The sequence below is a fragment of the Stenella coeruleoalba genome (assembly GCF_951394435.1).
Source record: "Stenella coeruleoalba genome assembly, chromosome: 6".
NCBI lineage: Eukaryota > Metazoa > Chordata > Mammalia > Artiodactyla > Delphinidae > Stenella > Stenella coeruleoalba.
Window position 1 is genome coordinate 94002657 of NC_137151.1, and position 16027 is coordinate 94018683.

Here is a 16027-nt window from a genome sequence, read left to right on the forward strand (position 1 = left end):
ATGATGGACGGTCTCCCAATCCTATATAAGGACTATAGGAGAACTTGCCCACCAATCTTTAGCCTGATCCAGCTTGCAAACCTTTGCCATTCTGATAGGTACAAAGTAGGGAGCTCGTTGCTTTATTTTGGCACTTCCCAGCTTACTCATGAGTCTGAGCGTCATTCGTACACTTCGGCCATCTGAGTATCCCTGTCAAGGAACCCTGTGTCCATATCCATTGTCGTTCTCCAGGGTTTCTTTTCCTCGTTGATTTGCAGGAAACCTTTGTATGTTCTAGATATTGCTACTCCTGTGGCATATCCTGGGAACGGGCATGAAATATCCGGTCTCTGCCTTTGAGAAGCTCACAGCCTCGGACAGGAACCAGCCATAAAACAGCAGGATGAAAGCTGAGTGTATGCTCAGGAAGCCACAGGAAAGAGTCAGGGAGCACATCCTGGGCTAGGATTTAGCCATTAACAGGATTTCATTCTGTCACTGTGCTCTCACTCAGAGTTCTCGGGGCAGAGTCGAGGTAGCAAAGGGCACAATGGGACCACGGCACCCTTCCCTAGCCCTCTGCAGGTGGAGGGGCACTTTCAGACATCTCATTAATCCTCTCAGCCGTGAGCTCTGCCCTCTGAAAGCTAATATTCCATTTGGGGAAAGAAAAAAGGCAGTTTCAAAGAAGAGAGGTGTTTGATTTTTTTTTTTTTCTCTCTCTAGTTTTATCATCAGAAAACATTTCAACTGACTGAGAGCAAAAAGACAGGGCTAATGTGTGCTTTGTTCTCCAGGGCCAGTCCATGGTGAGGGCCCCAGGATTTGTCTTTTTTGGTGAGCTTGACTGGGCCTTTTGGGAGGAAGGACTATGATTCTAGTGTTTTCTGGGCTGCTGAGGCTGGGGTCTTGTGGCCTCGGGGTCATGGAAGTGATCGCGTATGTGAGTGTAGATGGGGAAACCAAGAGAGTTTCTGTGAGGGTCGGCAGACCCTCTGAGAGCTGTGGTGAGGGCCCTGCAGTTTACAGATCCCAAGACCACTCAGGAGTGCTCAGTGAATATTACTGAATGAAACCATTAAAGTCTTCATAATGAGCCCCTAAAAATCTGTAAGTTCCTGCAATATGAAAAGAAAGGGTTCTTAGCTATCATCCAGTTCAAACTGGCTCCTGTTGGAGTGTGGTAAGGAGGCCCCGAAGAGAAACTGACCCGTCCAAAGTCACACGGCCCGAGCCAAAGCTCAGGTGGCCAGGGTCCCCTCCCGGCACCTGCCTCCTCTTCCACAGGCTCCCTCTTAGCGATCTAGACGGGGGTGCTGCCTGGAGGCCGGCCCACCTCACTAGTGACTCAGGAGTTTCGAAAACAGGAAGTAAGTGAGCTGTGCTGTAGGTTCTTCATTTGACTTCATTCTTTTCTTAGATGTGCCAGGAGAGAGAGGCCTGTGAAGCGGCTGCCGCTGTGAGGGTTCTGGGACTTGCCTCTGGTAAGGTTGGATGGGCTTTTAGAGAGGAAAGTTTTTGATTCTAGAATTTTCTAGGCTACTGAGGGTGGAATCTGGTGGCCTCGGGGCTCATGGGGTGATCCTTGTATATGAGTGTAGATGCGGAAACCAGGAGAGTTAGCAGTGCTTCCCAGGGCTGTAGTGAGGGCCCACGGGTCCCTCCAGCTTCGGTTGATGCATTCCTGATTTTGGGGGGGAATACTCCAAGTTCAGTTATCTGTACAGATGCCTCATCCTTATGCCGAGTTGTCAAAGAATAGAAACCAAAACTCAACTCTCAGCAGTCTTTGCTGCTATAGTTTACCAATCTGCCGACACTCAGACCACCAGTATAAACACACACGTACACATAAACAGACACACACATAAACAGAAATAGTGCTAAGAACTCAATTATTTATTTATTTATTTATTTTTGAGAAATTAAAAGGGCACAGGACAGTACCAGGAATAATATAATGGCAAGCATCGACTGATAATCAGTACTTGTGGGGTTAAGCGTTTATAGGTGGAGTTATAAATTCCTTCAGTTTGGCTGGCTCTGAGTTTTGTCGTGATTTGAACACCTTTCCTGGGCTGTGTGATAGCCCTGGCTGGGACCCTGCAGCGGAGAGTGTTTGTGTGCAGGGGGGACACCTGGCAGGTTCTGGGGGAACCCCAATTGGGGGTGGTCATCCTGGACTGGAGGGAGTAGTCACCCTATTGCTTAGGGGTTTGGGCCTGAGAGCAGCTTTCCAGTACTCTCAAGCTTTGAACGAGGTAACGGATTTTTGTCTCAGAAGAGTAATGCAAATTTTGGGTTTATTTTCCCTAGCTTTGAGGTAGTTTTCCGTATCACCAAAAGAGCTAAGAGGTTGCTAGAATGTCGCTAGAAGGATTGTTTGTGATTAGATGAGATTTATTTGCAATTTAATTGTGGCACAAAAGGCAGTGCTTATTTGGGACTCTGGGATGAGGTGCTGAGGTCTAAATCCGGGCTCCAGCATGTACCGGCTTGGTTTGTAAGGTCTGACCCTCTCTTTGCTTTTGTAGATTTGTTAAGAACTCTTGTTTCTGTGTTTTGGGGGTTTCTTTAGTCTTTTAAAATTTTAAGTAATTCATAATCTTTAAAAATATTTTGATTATGTGTCTTTCTTCATTAAATTCCTTCACTGGCTTCCAACTGGAATCAGAATAAATTCTAAATCCTTGCAGGGTCTGTCATTGAGACCCTTGAGTGAGATGCTCAAACCTGGGCCTGACGCCTCTCAATAGCTTATTTCTGAACTGATTTTTCACAATCGTAAAATGAGGATGATAATAGCAACTTCTTCAGAGGATTGCAGTAAGTGAGACAAGAAAAATATTTTTATGTTTATATGGTTATATGTTATAAACACATCATAATATAAAAATTTATATCAAAATACTTTGGGGCACACATTTATTATAAAAATATTAGATATACTTATATATCATAGAATACAAATATATTTATATTGATTTATCATTGTTATATAATTGGAAATAAAAGAAAAATTCTGGAGGGCTTTCCATTTCCACCCCTCTCTTCCACCTTGTATGCAATATAAACCAATATATTCAAATTTATCTTCAAATTTATATATTCAGCATATGTATATGCACACACATTATATATGTATATATATGTGAACATGTGAATAAAATGGGAAAAAACCCACCAAATTTGACCCCAAAATTACTTCTAAGTTTTTCTAAGTGATTTTTATTTTTCTTTTAAAAGTTCTCTAAGGAATAAATGTTACTTTTACTATTTTAGGATGAGAAAAATACAACAATGAATGTTCTCCTTAAAATATTACTCTAACAAAGTTTCTAGCTCATGAGCACATGCAGTTAAACCCAGGGCCCATAAAAAAAGAAGTGCCTCTTGGTCCCTGTTCCTATAGAGCCAGAACCTAGAGGTGGCCCGTTGTTAATGGTATAAAATCTAGAGCAGGTAACAGTGCTTCCCAGGCACTACGATCAAAGAGATGTGTGACCTAAACAAACAAAGACAATATTATACCACAATGTGTTCTGGGAAAAGCTGGGTCAGAAAAGAAGCCTTGCCAGCACTTTCCCTACTAAGTGTCCATTTTAATATGATGCAAAAATAATTTAGAAAGCATTGTCAGGCTATTGCAAAGATAATGAAACGAGTGAGGTGAACTAGCCATAGAGGACAGGAGCCCATCATGTTATATCCAAATTCACGTCATCCTGGCCTTGGATTGGAATTTTTTGTATACTGTCAGAAAATGCTATTGAAGATGTAACAAAAGCCTTAAAAATCTTTATTCCTTTTGTCTCAGTAATCCTATCTCTAGGAAATTATTCTAATAAAATAATCGGAGGTATACATGGAGATTTGCATTTTAAGATCATCCTAAATGTAATCAGAGACTGGTTAGATAAATTCTTGCCCATTCATATGATTAGATGCCTTATAGATTTAAAAATCCATGCTGTAGAAGAAAAAATAAAGACATCAAGATGCACTTATAGTATTATCAGTGGAAAAGTCCACGTATACCTCAGAAATATGGTGTTTAAATATGAGGGAAAATATATATGCGTAAAATATTCGGTAGGAAGGACAGTAGGATTATTAGGCGTTTATCTTTGTTTTTTATTTTACTTTAATTTTTTAAAAGTTGAAGTATAGTTGATTTACAATGTTGTGTTAATTTCTGCTATACAGCAAAGTGATTCAGTAATACATATATATACATTCTTTTTTTAATATTCTCTTCCATTATGGTTTGTCATAGGATATTGAATATAGGTCTCCATGCTATGCATAAACACTTACATCTGTTAACCCAACCTCTGACTACATCCCCGCCCCAACCCCCTCCCCCTCGGCAACCACAGGTCTGTTTCTGTTTCAGATAGATTCATTTATGTCATATTTTAGATTCCACATATAAGTGATATCGTATGGTATTTTTCGTCCTCTTTCTGACTTACTTCACTTAGTATGATAATCTCTAGTTGCATCCATGTTGCTGCAAATGGCGTTATTTCATTCTTTTTTATAGCTGAGTAATATTTCATTGTATATATGTACCACATCTTCTTTATCCATTTCTCTGTCAATGGATATTTAGGTTGCTTCCATGTCTTGGCTATTGTGAATAGTGCTGCTATGAACATAGGGGTGCAGGTATCTCTTTGGATTAGAGTTTTGTCTAGATATATGTCCAGGAGTGGGATTGCTGGATCATATGGTAATTCTATTTTTAGTTTTCTGAGGAACCTCCATACTGTTTTCCATAGTGACTTTACCAACTTACATTTCCACCAACAGTGTAGGAGGGTGCCCTTTTCTTCACACTCTTTCCAGCATTTGTTATTTGTAGAGTTTTTAATGATGGCCATTCTGATCAGTGTGAGGTGATACCTCACTGTAGTTTTTATTTGCATCTCTCTAATAATTAATGATGTTGAGCATCTTTTCAAATGTGACTATTGGCCATTTGTCTTTCTTCTTTGGAGAAACGTCTCTTTGGGTCTTCTGCCTATTTTTTGATTTGGTTGTTTTTTTGTTGTTGATTTTATGAGCTGTTTATATATTCTGGAAATTAAGCCCTTGTCAGTTGCATCATTTGCAAATATTTTCTCCCATTCTGTAGGTTGTCTTTTCATTTCGTTTTTGGTTTCCTTTGCTGTGCAAAAGCTTGTAAGTTTGATTAGGTCCCATTTGTTAATTTTTGTTTTTATTTCTATTGCCTTGGGAGACTGACCTAAGAAAATATTGGTATGATTTACATCAGAGAATGTTTTGATTAGGCATTTTATCTTTGGATGATAGAATTATAGGTAATTTTTATTCTCCTTTTTATCTTTCCTGTATTTTCTAAAAGGAATACAATAAGCATTGTTATCATTAGAAAGAAAATAATTGCAGAGGGGAAAAAAAGGAGATTCTGCTTTCATTTGATTCTTTGGTTGATTTTATTCTGTAAAATGATATTTTAGCAATGGTTAGAACTTATTGGAAGATTTAAGGACACTGGACCTAATGGTTTTAAACAGGGCTGGACCCAGTTCTGATCCTTTCCAGTTTCATATACTGGAATAAAAATAGTTATTTAAATAGAGATTTTAATTTAAGTACATGTATATTTAGGGTAATAAAATGGTAAAGATTTACACAGTGCAAAGAGTATAGAATGTAAAGCAAGTCTCTTCCTGTCCACCCCCCAGACTTCTAGCTCCTCTCCTCTCAGGCAACCACTGAAGCAGCTTCCTGTGTATTTTCTTCAAAGATCTGTGAATACAAAATCTAGGCACTTTATGAGTTTGGTATGTCTCTTTCCAGAATTTCCTTATCTTTTATTTTCTGCTTTAATATATATGTCTGTAATCACTGAAAATCTAATTATGTTGTTTGAGTTATTTCTAAAAAGTAGATGTATGATTTTGGTTATATTGCAACTTGCTATTTTCACTGTCATAATAACATATCTTGAATATCTATCCATTTTAATTTCAGAAGTTGGAGTGCATTTTCTTAACTGCTGCATAATATTCTGTAGGATGACTATGCTTTAGTTAATTTAGCCATTCCTTTCTTGGAGGACATTTGGGATGTTTCTGGTTGTTCAGGTTTATATATCGGTCTGTGGTGAGACTCCATGTACAAACCCTGTTGAGCACGTGTGTGTCTATGGAGTGTGATTTAAGGAATGAACTTGCTAGTTTGTTCCCTTGAATGTCTAGAGGTTTTGTTTGTTGAACTTTGAACGTATGCTTTTAGGTGCAGCCCAAATATTTAAGGTATCTTTCCTATATAAAAGTATTTTCATGATAATTGATTGCTTTTGCAGTGAATAATCTAGGCTCTGCAGCCTTTGTGAATCCAGTGTAAAACAAGATGTATCTTTCTAAGACACTGTCCCTCCAGTTTCCTAATCAAGAAAACTTGTCTAAACAATAATGTCAGCTCTAGATTAAAAGGGAGAAAAAAAGTTTTGCCCATAATTCCAGTTCTAAGAAGGAAATAATCAGAGGTGTGCACAGGATATATGAAAACACCTCTCAGTGAAATATTATTTTTAATAGTAAAGGAACAGAAAATTGCTTAAAATGAATTTTGATATCTCCACATGCTGGAAATCAAGAAATATTAAAAATATGCCAAAGAAGAATATTTATGGTAAGGGTAAATGTTCATTCTAAATATTAAGTGGGTATAAAAAAAATACAGATGTACACGCTTGGATGTGCAACCTGATTCTAATTTTTATATAAATGTGTATTTGTGTGTATGTGATGTATGATAATGATAACCATGTTATAATTTATTGCATTTTCAATTTTTACTGGAAAAAAAACCACCCCAGTGTTCTGTAATCAGGATTGGGGGGAAGTAATCAGGATTGTTTTTTTAAAAAAATACTGTTTTATTTTATTTTAATTAATTAATTATTTTTATTTTTTGCTGCATTGGGTCTTCGTTGCTGTGCATGGGCTTTCTCTAGTTGCAGCGAGTGAGGGCTACTCTTTGTTGCGGTGCGAGGGCTTCTCATTGTGGTGGCTTCTCTTGTTACAGAGCACGGGCTCTAGGTGCACGGGCTTCAGTAGTTGTGGCACGAGGGCTCAGTAGTTGTGGCTTATGGGCTCTAGAGTGCAGGTTCAGTAGTTGTGGTGCATGGGCTTAGTTGCTCTGCAGCATGTGATATCTTCCCGGAACAGGGCTCGAACCCGTGTCCCCTGTGTTGGCAGGCAGATTCTTAACTTCTGTGTCACCAGGGAAGTCCCAGGAAAGGTGTTTTTAAAAAGAAAAACTAAAAGCTTCAAAGTCTTTTGGGCCACTTTTAAAAAATATTAAAGTTTACCATAATGTTTGTATTTTAACATCAGAGATACAAAATACACAGGTCCTGGTTCACGCCATCACCCCTCAAGTGATAGTCAGGATTTGTGGTTTCATCCGAGAATGTCAGTGAATGCAGGGAGCTTAAAAATTTAGGAGACTTGGGGCTTCCCTGGTGGCGCAGTGGTTGAGAGTCCACATGCCGATGCAGGGGACACGGGTTCATGCCCCGGTCCGGGAGGATCCCACATGCCGTGAAGTGGCTGGGTCCGTGAGCCATGGCCACTGAGCCTGCGCGTCCGGAGCCTGTGCTCCATAACAGGAGAGGCCACAACAGTGAGAGGCCCGCGTACCGCAAAAAAAAAATTTTGGAGCCTTGTTTCAGGGAGGAAAGAGGTCCAAACAGGTTAAGGTTATTTGAGTAGAAAGTGCCCAGGGGCACAGAGTCTGTGGGAGCAAGCAAATGATGAAGCTGGACGAGAAGTTAAAGGTTTTCTAGTTCAGGGTTTGCAGATGGTAGCCCTGAAGTAAGGGAGCATCTGAGTAAGCCTTCAAGGAAGAGTTCTTCAACGTTGAAGAGGTGGAAAATCACTGCTTCCAGATGAATTTTCCAGGGAGGAAGTGGGAAAACCAGGAGGGTAAGAGAAGTGTTCAGGTCACATGCCCGGTGGTGTCCGGCCCCACAGCCAATGTCTTTCCTTCTTTCAGGTGAACTCGTCTTTGTTTGTTAGTTGCTGGTCGTTACTCTAAAAGCACGATAGGTGTTGTATACTCACAACACTTCAGGAGATATTGCTCTTTTGATCCCACCTTACCGAGGAGGAATCTCACCCTTGTAGGCTGTGAGCTGCCCAGGCCTGGGCCAGTGCCCCAGCTGGGTTCTGGTCCAAGTTCTTTCGGACCCCGCAGCCCCAGACTCTGAACCACCACACTGCCTGCCTCTCCGACAGTCAGCTGCAGGTGAGATTCCTGGCTTTGACAGTGGCCCTGTAGCCCGCCCTGGGGATCCAGGTCCCAGTTTCGTTCCTATGATGTACCCGATACAAACCCTGCTCCAAGGGCTCCTGTACCATGAACATGGGCCTATCAGAGCAGGGGAGGTGAGGGAGAAATTGGCCAAGGTGACTCAAGGGGCTCGAGAAACCCCAGACCTGGGGCTGCTTGTGTGAAGGTTGTCTGGGGTTTCCTGAAACACTGCCCTCTCTTTTTTTTTTTTTTTTTTTTTTTGCGGTACGCGGGCCTCTCACTGTTGTGGCCTCTCCCGTTATGGAGCACAGGCTCCGGATGCGCAGGCTCAGCGGCCATGGCTCACGGGCCCAGCCGCTCCGCGGCATGTGGGATCTTCGCAGACCGGGGCACGAACCCGTGTCCCCTGCATCCGCAGGCGGACTCTCAACCACTGCGCCACCAGGGAAGACCCCCTCTTTTTTTTTTACCTGCTCAAACATGTAAGTATGTGAAAATACCCCATAATCTGATTTAGAGACTGTTTGTGTTGAAAGGCTGACCGAGTTCTCTTGGTTCCGTTTCCAGTCTTGGGGTCTTGACCAGCTGTGGGTGCCTGTCCTGAGGCCCTTGGGGGAGAGCACTGCATCATGTCCTCCTGCCACCATTGTTTCCATTAGACCACATGACTTCTCCCACCTCCAACCCTTTCAATCTGTCCTCCACACTTTATTTTATTTTTTTAATTTAATTTTTATTTTATATTGGAGTAGTTTCTGGTGTGAAGCAAAGTGATTCAGTTATACATCTACATATGTCCCCCACACTTTAAATGTTAATCCCTAATTGGATGACGTCACGCTCATGTTTACAATCCTTTCTTGGTTTCCCATTATATCCAGGAGAGAGCCTGACCCCCTTGACCCATCATATGAGGCCCTTTATAACAGTTCCCGGCCACAGCTCCATCCCTTTGTCTCACCACTCCCTCTCCCAGACCCTTCATGGTTACTTTATTGAGCTCCCTTTGCCTGCCTGAACTGACTTGAACATTCTTGCCTCCAACTTTTGCATAAATTATTTCCTTCAAAAATTGTCCTTCACCATCTCCTCCCCAGAGGTGACTTCCCTCCAGGAAGCCCTTCTCCCAGGCTGAGTTAAGGCTCTTTCCTCTATATTTCTACTGTGCCCTGGTCACAGCTCTCTGACCACTGGCTAGTTTGTAAATCTACCTTCCAAAAACAGTAAGCTACTTGAGAGTGGGAACCTGTTTGTTCGTTTTCTTGCCTGTATCCACAGCATAATGTCTGGCATATAGTAGATGTAATAGCATTTGATGAAGGAACAAATCAGTAAGTGGTAGTTTTCTTCCTCATCTGAACATAACATTGTATTTTAACCTAGGTAACAACTACATTCTCCTAACGCTTGATCAGCATGAATTTCAACAGATGTCTGTATAATATTGGGGAACAGCTGGGCAGTGAAGACCTGGCTGCCCTCAAGTTCCTGAGCCTGGACTACATTCCACATAGGAAGCAGGAACCCATCAAGGATGCCTTGGTGCTATTCCAGAGGCTCCAGGAAAAGAGAATGTTGGAGGAAAGCAACCTGTCCTTCTTGAAGGAGCTGCTTTTCCGAATGAATAGACTGGATCTGCTCACCTACCTGGACACCAGTGTGGAGGAGATGGAGAGGGAGCTTCAGATGCCGGGCAGGGCCCAGATCTCTGCCTATAGGTGGGGAGAACCTCCATGGTGTGGAGCTGGGACGTGTGGGTTGAACGGGCACATCTTTATGGGCAGGGCTGATGCTGTTTGTAGGTTGTCAGTATGGTGTGACTTTGGAGCCTTTGGGAAGATGTCCCGCCACAGTCAGATTAAGAAATTTAGAGACTTTATGTAGAATTCAGAGAAAAATATGCTAAAACCATAAAATAAAATTTTCTTTCCAAGGTGAAACATTACCTATAGGTATGCCAAAATCCAAATAGACACTTTTTAAACGTTCTAACTCTCTCTCTCTCTGTTACGTATCTGTTATCTTGATGCCTCTGCCTCTGATGCCCATACCATGCACTTCTTTGCCTATTATTGAATAAAGCATCGCTACTTCCCACCTGAGACGCCCTCCCACCTACTTTTGGATGACTATGAAATTCTCAGTAGGGTTTTAGGCTTGTATTCCATACCTTAAGACTTTTGTTACCAAGTTCTTAAGTGAGCTGTGTGTTGCCAGTCATTCTGAATTGGCCAGGCCAGACCCCCGCAATGAGTGCTTTTTTCTTTTTAGGGTATAAGATGACCATTTTTAATCTATGCCTGGCCATCTGGAAACCCCCATTGTAATAACCGACCATTGTAAGGTTAAACGGCTTCCACAGTTTTACTTCATAAGCCATCCTGTAACGCTCAATGACTGCTTAATCCCTGTGACCCCAGATGCTGTCAGAACAGCAGTGGCTTGGGCTGTCTGTCCTGCCAAAGGCTTAACACAGTAGAGAAGTTAATTCCTTATAGTTCTGGAGGCTAGAGGCTAAAATTGAGGTGTCAACAGGATTGATTCCTTTTTAGAGGCTCTGAGGGAGAATCTGTTTCATGATCCTCTCCTAGCTTCAGGTAGTTGCAGGCAGTCCTTGGTGTTCCTTGTCTTACGGATGCATCACTTCAATCTCTGCCTCTTTCTTCACCTTGTCTTCTCCGCTGTGTATCTGTGTCTTAATTTCTCTCTTCTTTTAAAGACACCAACCATTGGATTAGGGCCACCCTAATCTAGTATGATCTTATCTTGGCAAGATTACATCCACAAAGACCCTTTTCCCAAGTAAAGTCACTTTTACACGTTCCAAGTGGATGTGAATTTGGAAGGAGAGTGGGGAAGGATACTATTCAATACTGGGTAACTTTGGTTCAATAGAATTGTGAAGTCCTTGTAATGAATTTTTTTTCATTAAGGGATCAATTAATCATAAAAACAACAGCCCCATAATTAGGAAAGCTAGAGGGCCTCATCTTGTGTCCCCTGTCTTGGTCTTTTGAAGGTTGCACTCCTGCCATGTGAGCAAAGCCAAGGCAACTTCCAGTGCAGACAATGACGTGGGCCTCTCTGTTGGAGGGTTATGAGTGTCTAACAAGGGCAGGATCTGTCTGTTAAAATCTTCAACATGTTAACTTGGGAACAAAAGGGTCAGCACAAGTAAAATCTCCTGCTTGTTCATCATTGTTGAATATCAAGTAAGAAAAAAAAATGCTAGTGTGGCCACTTCCCATTTATAAGATATTTAAAATTTCAAATTATCATTGCTACCTATAAAATTAGTACCTTATAAACTATCCAGATTTATTTCTGGACAATGATGGTACAAGAAAGCCAGTAGGTTTCAGTAATGAGGAACGTAGAAGGGCAAAATACCTTGTGATAAAGTTAAAAGGGGAGGTAGCTTTTGATTGGACCCAATCTTGGTCAAACTGAGACAGTTTTAGAGAAATACTTCTAGGGTAGAGATTCCATGAGAAGAAGGATGAAGCAGGTGATAATACTGAGTAACTTCTGTTTCTACACTACAGTTGATCATTGAACAACATGGGGGTTAGGGATGTGGACCCTCTGCACAAAAATCCACTTATAACTTACAGTCGATCCTCCATATCTTAGGTTCCACATTTGTGGGTTCGACCAACCGCAGACTGTGTAGTACTGTATTATGTATTTATTTATTTTTGCAGTACGCGGGCCTCTCACTGTTGTGGCCTCTCCCATTGTGGAGCACAGGCTCCGGACGCGCAGGCTTAGTGGCCATGGCTCACGGACCCAGCCACTCCGCAGCATGTGGGATCTTCCCGGATTGGGGCACGAACCCGTGTCCCCTGCATCGGCAGGTGGACTCTCAACCACTGCGCCACCAGGGAAGCCCTGTATTACGTATTTATTGAAAAAAATCTGTACATAAGTGGACCCGCGCACTTCAAACCTGTGTTGCTCAAGGGTCAACCATGTTTTTATTTTTAGAATTTTAATTTTCTAATTTACTTTTGAAGTTAACATGTTTTTGTATTAAAGTTATTTTCCTTTGCACCATCATAGTAAAAGGTTTGCCGACTTATAAAACTTTCCTTTGTTCATTCAACAAGCATATCGCAAGAGCCTATCATAATTTAGGAAATAATAATGCCTGTCATGTTTGAACACTTAGTGTGTTGCCAAAGGTTGGTTTAAGTGCTTCAGGTAAACTTATTCATGTAATCCTCAACACCTCCCAGAGGGGTAAATAGAGTATTATCTACAATCTACAGATGAGGGGGAAAGATTGTGTAACATGTCTAAAGCCACACAGCTCATGGATGGTGGATCCAAGGTTCCAACACCAGGAGTCTGGGTCCCCTGCACTTAAGCACTATATCTCATGACCCTCTAGGCTTATGGAAACCAAAAGGGCACTGATCCCATTCTCAGGGAACTTGGACAGCTTCATAAACAGACAGTTATGTGTGTTACTCTTCTGGCGATGCACAGGCAGGTACAGCGGGGTGAATACAGCCTTGAGGACAGTCAGGCAGTGCTTGAGCTGTTAGTGGATGAGTGGTTGTCTGCAGACGGACAAGGGGATAGGGGTGGGAGGAGGCCCAGCATAACAGGGTGAGGGGCAGGGCAGCTGGGTGTGTTTGGAGAGGAGATGGGGGGACAGCAGTAAGGAGCATCCAGAGATGAGGAGACAGGCTGGGCTCAGTTCACAAAAACCTGTACTCCAGAAGGAGGTGTTTGGCCTTCCTACTGAAGGTAGCGGCTGGGAGAAGCCTGTACTCCAGAAGGAGGTGTTTGGCCTTCCTACTGAAGGTAGCGCCTGGGAGAACACTGACTAGTTTTAATTGAGGAATTCCATCTGATTTGCATTTTGAAAAGCATGATATCCAAAATCAAAGCTTTTTTTCTATTGCAACAAGATCTTGATTTTATAGCGAAGGACAAAGGAAAAACACAATTCATTTAACTGGAATTAACTGAAAGTCAAAGTTGGAGAACTTTAAATTCTGTTAAGAGTGGGATAGTTGGGCATGAGCCATTTGTCTTCAGTGTCACTACACCAGCCTCTTTCCAAAGACTCAACTCATAAATCATGTCATTATCTGGCTTTATTTTAAAGGGAGGCCGTAGGAATCAAGTCCACTGTGACTCGGATGGGAAATCGGTTGGGAAATCATTTAAGAAAATATTTCTAAAGTGTTTCTGTTTCCCACTTCAGGGTCATGCTTTTTCAGATATCAGAAGATATGACCAAACAGGAATTGAAGGACTTCAAGTTTTTTTTGAGCCAGAAGATCGCCAAATATAAGCTGGATGATGACATGGTAAGACCTGGTGTCTGACCGAGGTTTAGTCCTGAGGGTGAGTCAGCCAGTGGGGATTTCTGAGACTAAAGAGAGCGCTTGTCAGTAAAAGCAACATGAATTCTCACTTTTTAACTGGGGAGAAGAAGAATGCTGTCAGGCATGAGTGCTGTAGATATGATGCCTCTGTATACTGTGAAGTGCTGCTCACATTAATTACCAGGAACAAGGCAGAGTGAGGAGCAAGGGGAGAAGGCTGGTGTGGAGGCACAGGCAATGTGGCGACCTTGCAGAGCCAGGAGAGACGGTGGTGGGCCTGAGATCGTTTCCCCACTTCTGCAGTCTCTGAAACAACCTGGGACCTGGAACTCTGTGTGTGTGTGTGTGTGTGTTGTGATGTAATGTTGTATGTGTGTGTGCTTGTCTGTGTGTGTATGTGTTATGGGGACACTCAGCCTGGAGATGATCAGGTGGCAGAGGCAATGGAGGGTGTGAGGCAGTCCCCAGGGCTGTTGCCATAGGGACCAGGCTGTCACATCTCAGCCATGCACTCAGGCTGCTTCACTGTCTTCACATAAAGGTGTCCACAGACAGTTTCAGCACAGGGCCTGGGCCTGGGGACTAGGTGACATCTGATGTGACTTCTCCTGTGTCTTCTTATTTCTATCTTTCTGGGCCAGAAATCATGAATTGCCTCCCTAATAATCTACTGATTGGCTTTATAAGGCCAGGATGTCCTCTCAGGAGGGTTGGCTTGGGAAGCTAGGGTGGGTGCTTAGTTTGGAGAGAGTGGAAGCAAAACAAAAAGTTAATCTAAAAGCCAATATGGCTCCATCTAATCTTCCAACTTGATTTCTCCTCCCTCTAGACCTTGCTTGATATTTTCATAGAGATGGAGAAGAGGGTCATGCTAGGGGAAAGATACTTGGACACCCTGAAAAGAATCTGTGAGCAAATCAACAAGAGCTTGCTGAAGAAAATCAACGATTATGAAGAACTAAGCAGAGGTATAAATAACCTGAGAGCTGTGGATCAGCAAAATGTAGTCTTAAATGGACAGACTCCTCTATGTCACAGCAGTTTCTAATCAAATATGTGTGTTTCTTTTTAAATTCAGAGCAAGGAATGAGCCTTGGAAGAGGTCCAGATGAATTTTCAAACGGTAATACTTGCAGATATGTTTTCGAGGTTTATTTAGTTAATTTACTTCCTGATAGCCTCATTGCCTCCTCTCCACAACCTTCTACCACATCCGCATTTTGTTTTTAATAGGGGTAGAGTTGTTTTACAATGTTGTGTTAGTTTCAGTGAATTGAAGTAGAGTTCCCCGTGCTATAGAGCAGGTTCTCATTAGTTATCTATTTCCTACCTATTAGTATATATATGTCAGTCCCAATCTCCCAATTCTTTCCACCCCCCGTTTTCCCCCTTGGTGTCCATACGTTTGTTCTCTATGTCTGTGTCTCTACTTCTGCCTTGCAAACCAATTCATCTGTATCATTTTTTCTAGATTCCACATATGTGTGTTAAATATATGATATTTGTTTTTCTCTTTCTGACTTACTTCACTCTGTATGACAGTCTCTAGGTCCATCCACGTCTCTGCAAATGACCCAATTTCATTCCTTTTTGTAGGCTGAGTAATATTCCATTGTATATATATACCACTTCTTCTTTACCCATTTGTCTGTTGATGGGCATTGACATTAGTTCCATGACCTGGCTATCGTAAATAGTGCTGCAATGAATATCAAGGTGCATGTGTCTTTTTTAAAAATAAAATTTATTTATTTATTTTTGGCTGTGTTGGGTCTTTGTTGCTGCACATGGGCTTTCTCTAGCTGTGGCGAGTAGGGGCTACTCTTCTATTTCATTTGTTTCTGCTCTAATCTTTATAATTTCTTTCCTTCTACTAATTTTGGGTTTTTTTTGTTGTTGTTGTTGTTCTTCTTTCTCTAGTTCCTTTAGGTGTAAGGTTAGATTGTTTATTTGAGATTTCTCTTGTTTCTTGAGGTAGGATTGTATTGCTATAAAGTTCCCTCTTAGAACTGCTTTTGCTGCATCCCATAGGTTTTGGGCCATCGTGTTTTTTTGTCATTTATCTCTAGGTATTTTTTAATTTCCTCTTTGATTTCTTCAGTGATCTCTTGGTTATTTAGTAGCATATTGTTTAGCCTCCATGTGTTTGTGTTTTTTATAGGTTTTTTCCTCTAATTGATTTCTAATTTCATAGCATTGTGATTGGAAAAGATGCTTGATATGATTTCAATTTTCTTAAACTTACCAAGGCTTGATTTGTGACCCAAGATATGATCTATCCTGGAGAATGTTCCATGTGCACTTGAGAAGAAAGTGTAATCTGCTGTTTTCGGATGGAATGTCCTGTAAATATCAATTAAATCTATCTGGTCTATTTTGTCATTTAAAGCTTGTGTTTCCTTATTTATTTT

At 41.7% G+C, this 16027-nt stretch overlaps 1 protein-coding gene across 4 annotated transcripts in view; it reads left to right on the forward strand.

Annotated features, from left to right (window-relative positions):
* CASP8 (caspase 8) overlaps positions 1-16027 on the forward strand; it is a 29150-nt gene that overhangs the window by 1084 nt on the left and 12039 nt on the right. The window contains exons 2-6 of one of the 4 annotated variants that reach the window (XM_079923744.1): positions 1403-1466; positions 9658-9992; positions 13493-13598; positions 14446-14584; positions 14695-14739. In XM_079923744.1, coding sequence (XP_079779870.1) covers positions 9691-9992; positions 13493-13598; positions 14446-14584; positions 14695-14739 — 592 coding nt within the window. In that variant the 5' untranslated portion in view covers positions 1403-1466; positions 9658-9690. Of the gene's footprint in view, positions 1-1402; positions 1467-7892; positions 7947-9657; positions 9993-13492; positions 13599-14445; positions 14585-14694; positions 14740-16027 lie in introns of those variants that run through there. The other 3 variants (XM_079923746.1, XM_079923745.1, XM_079923747.1) reach the window with 3 other exon arrangements.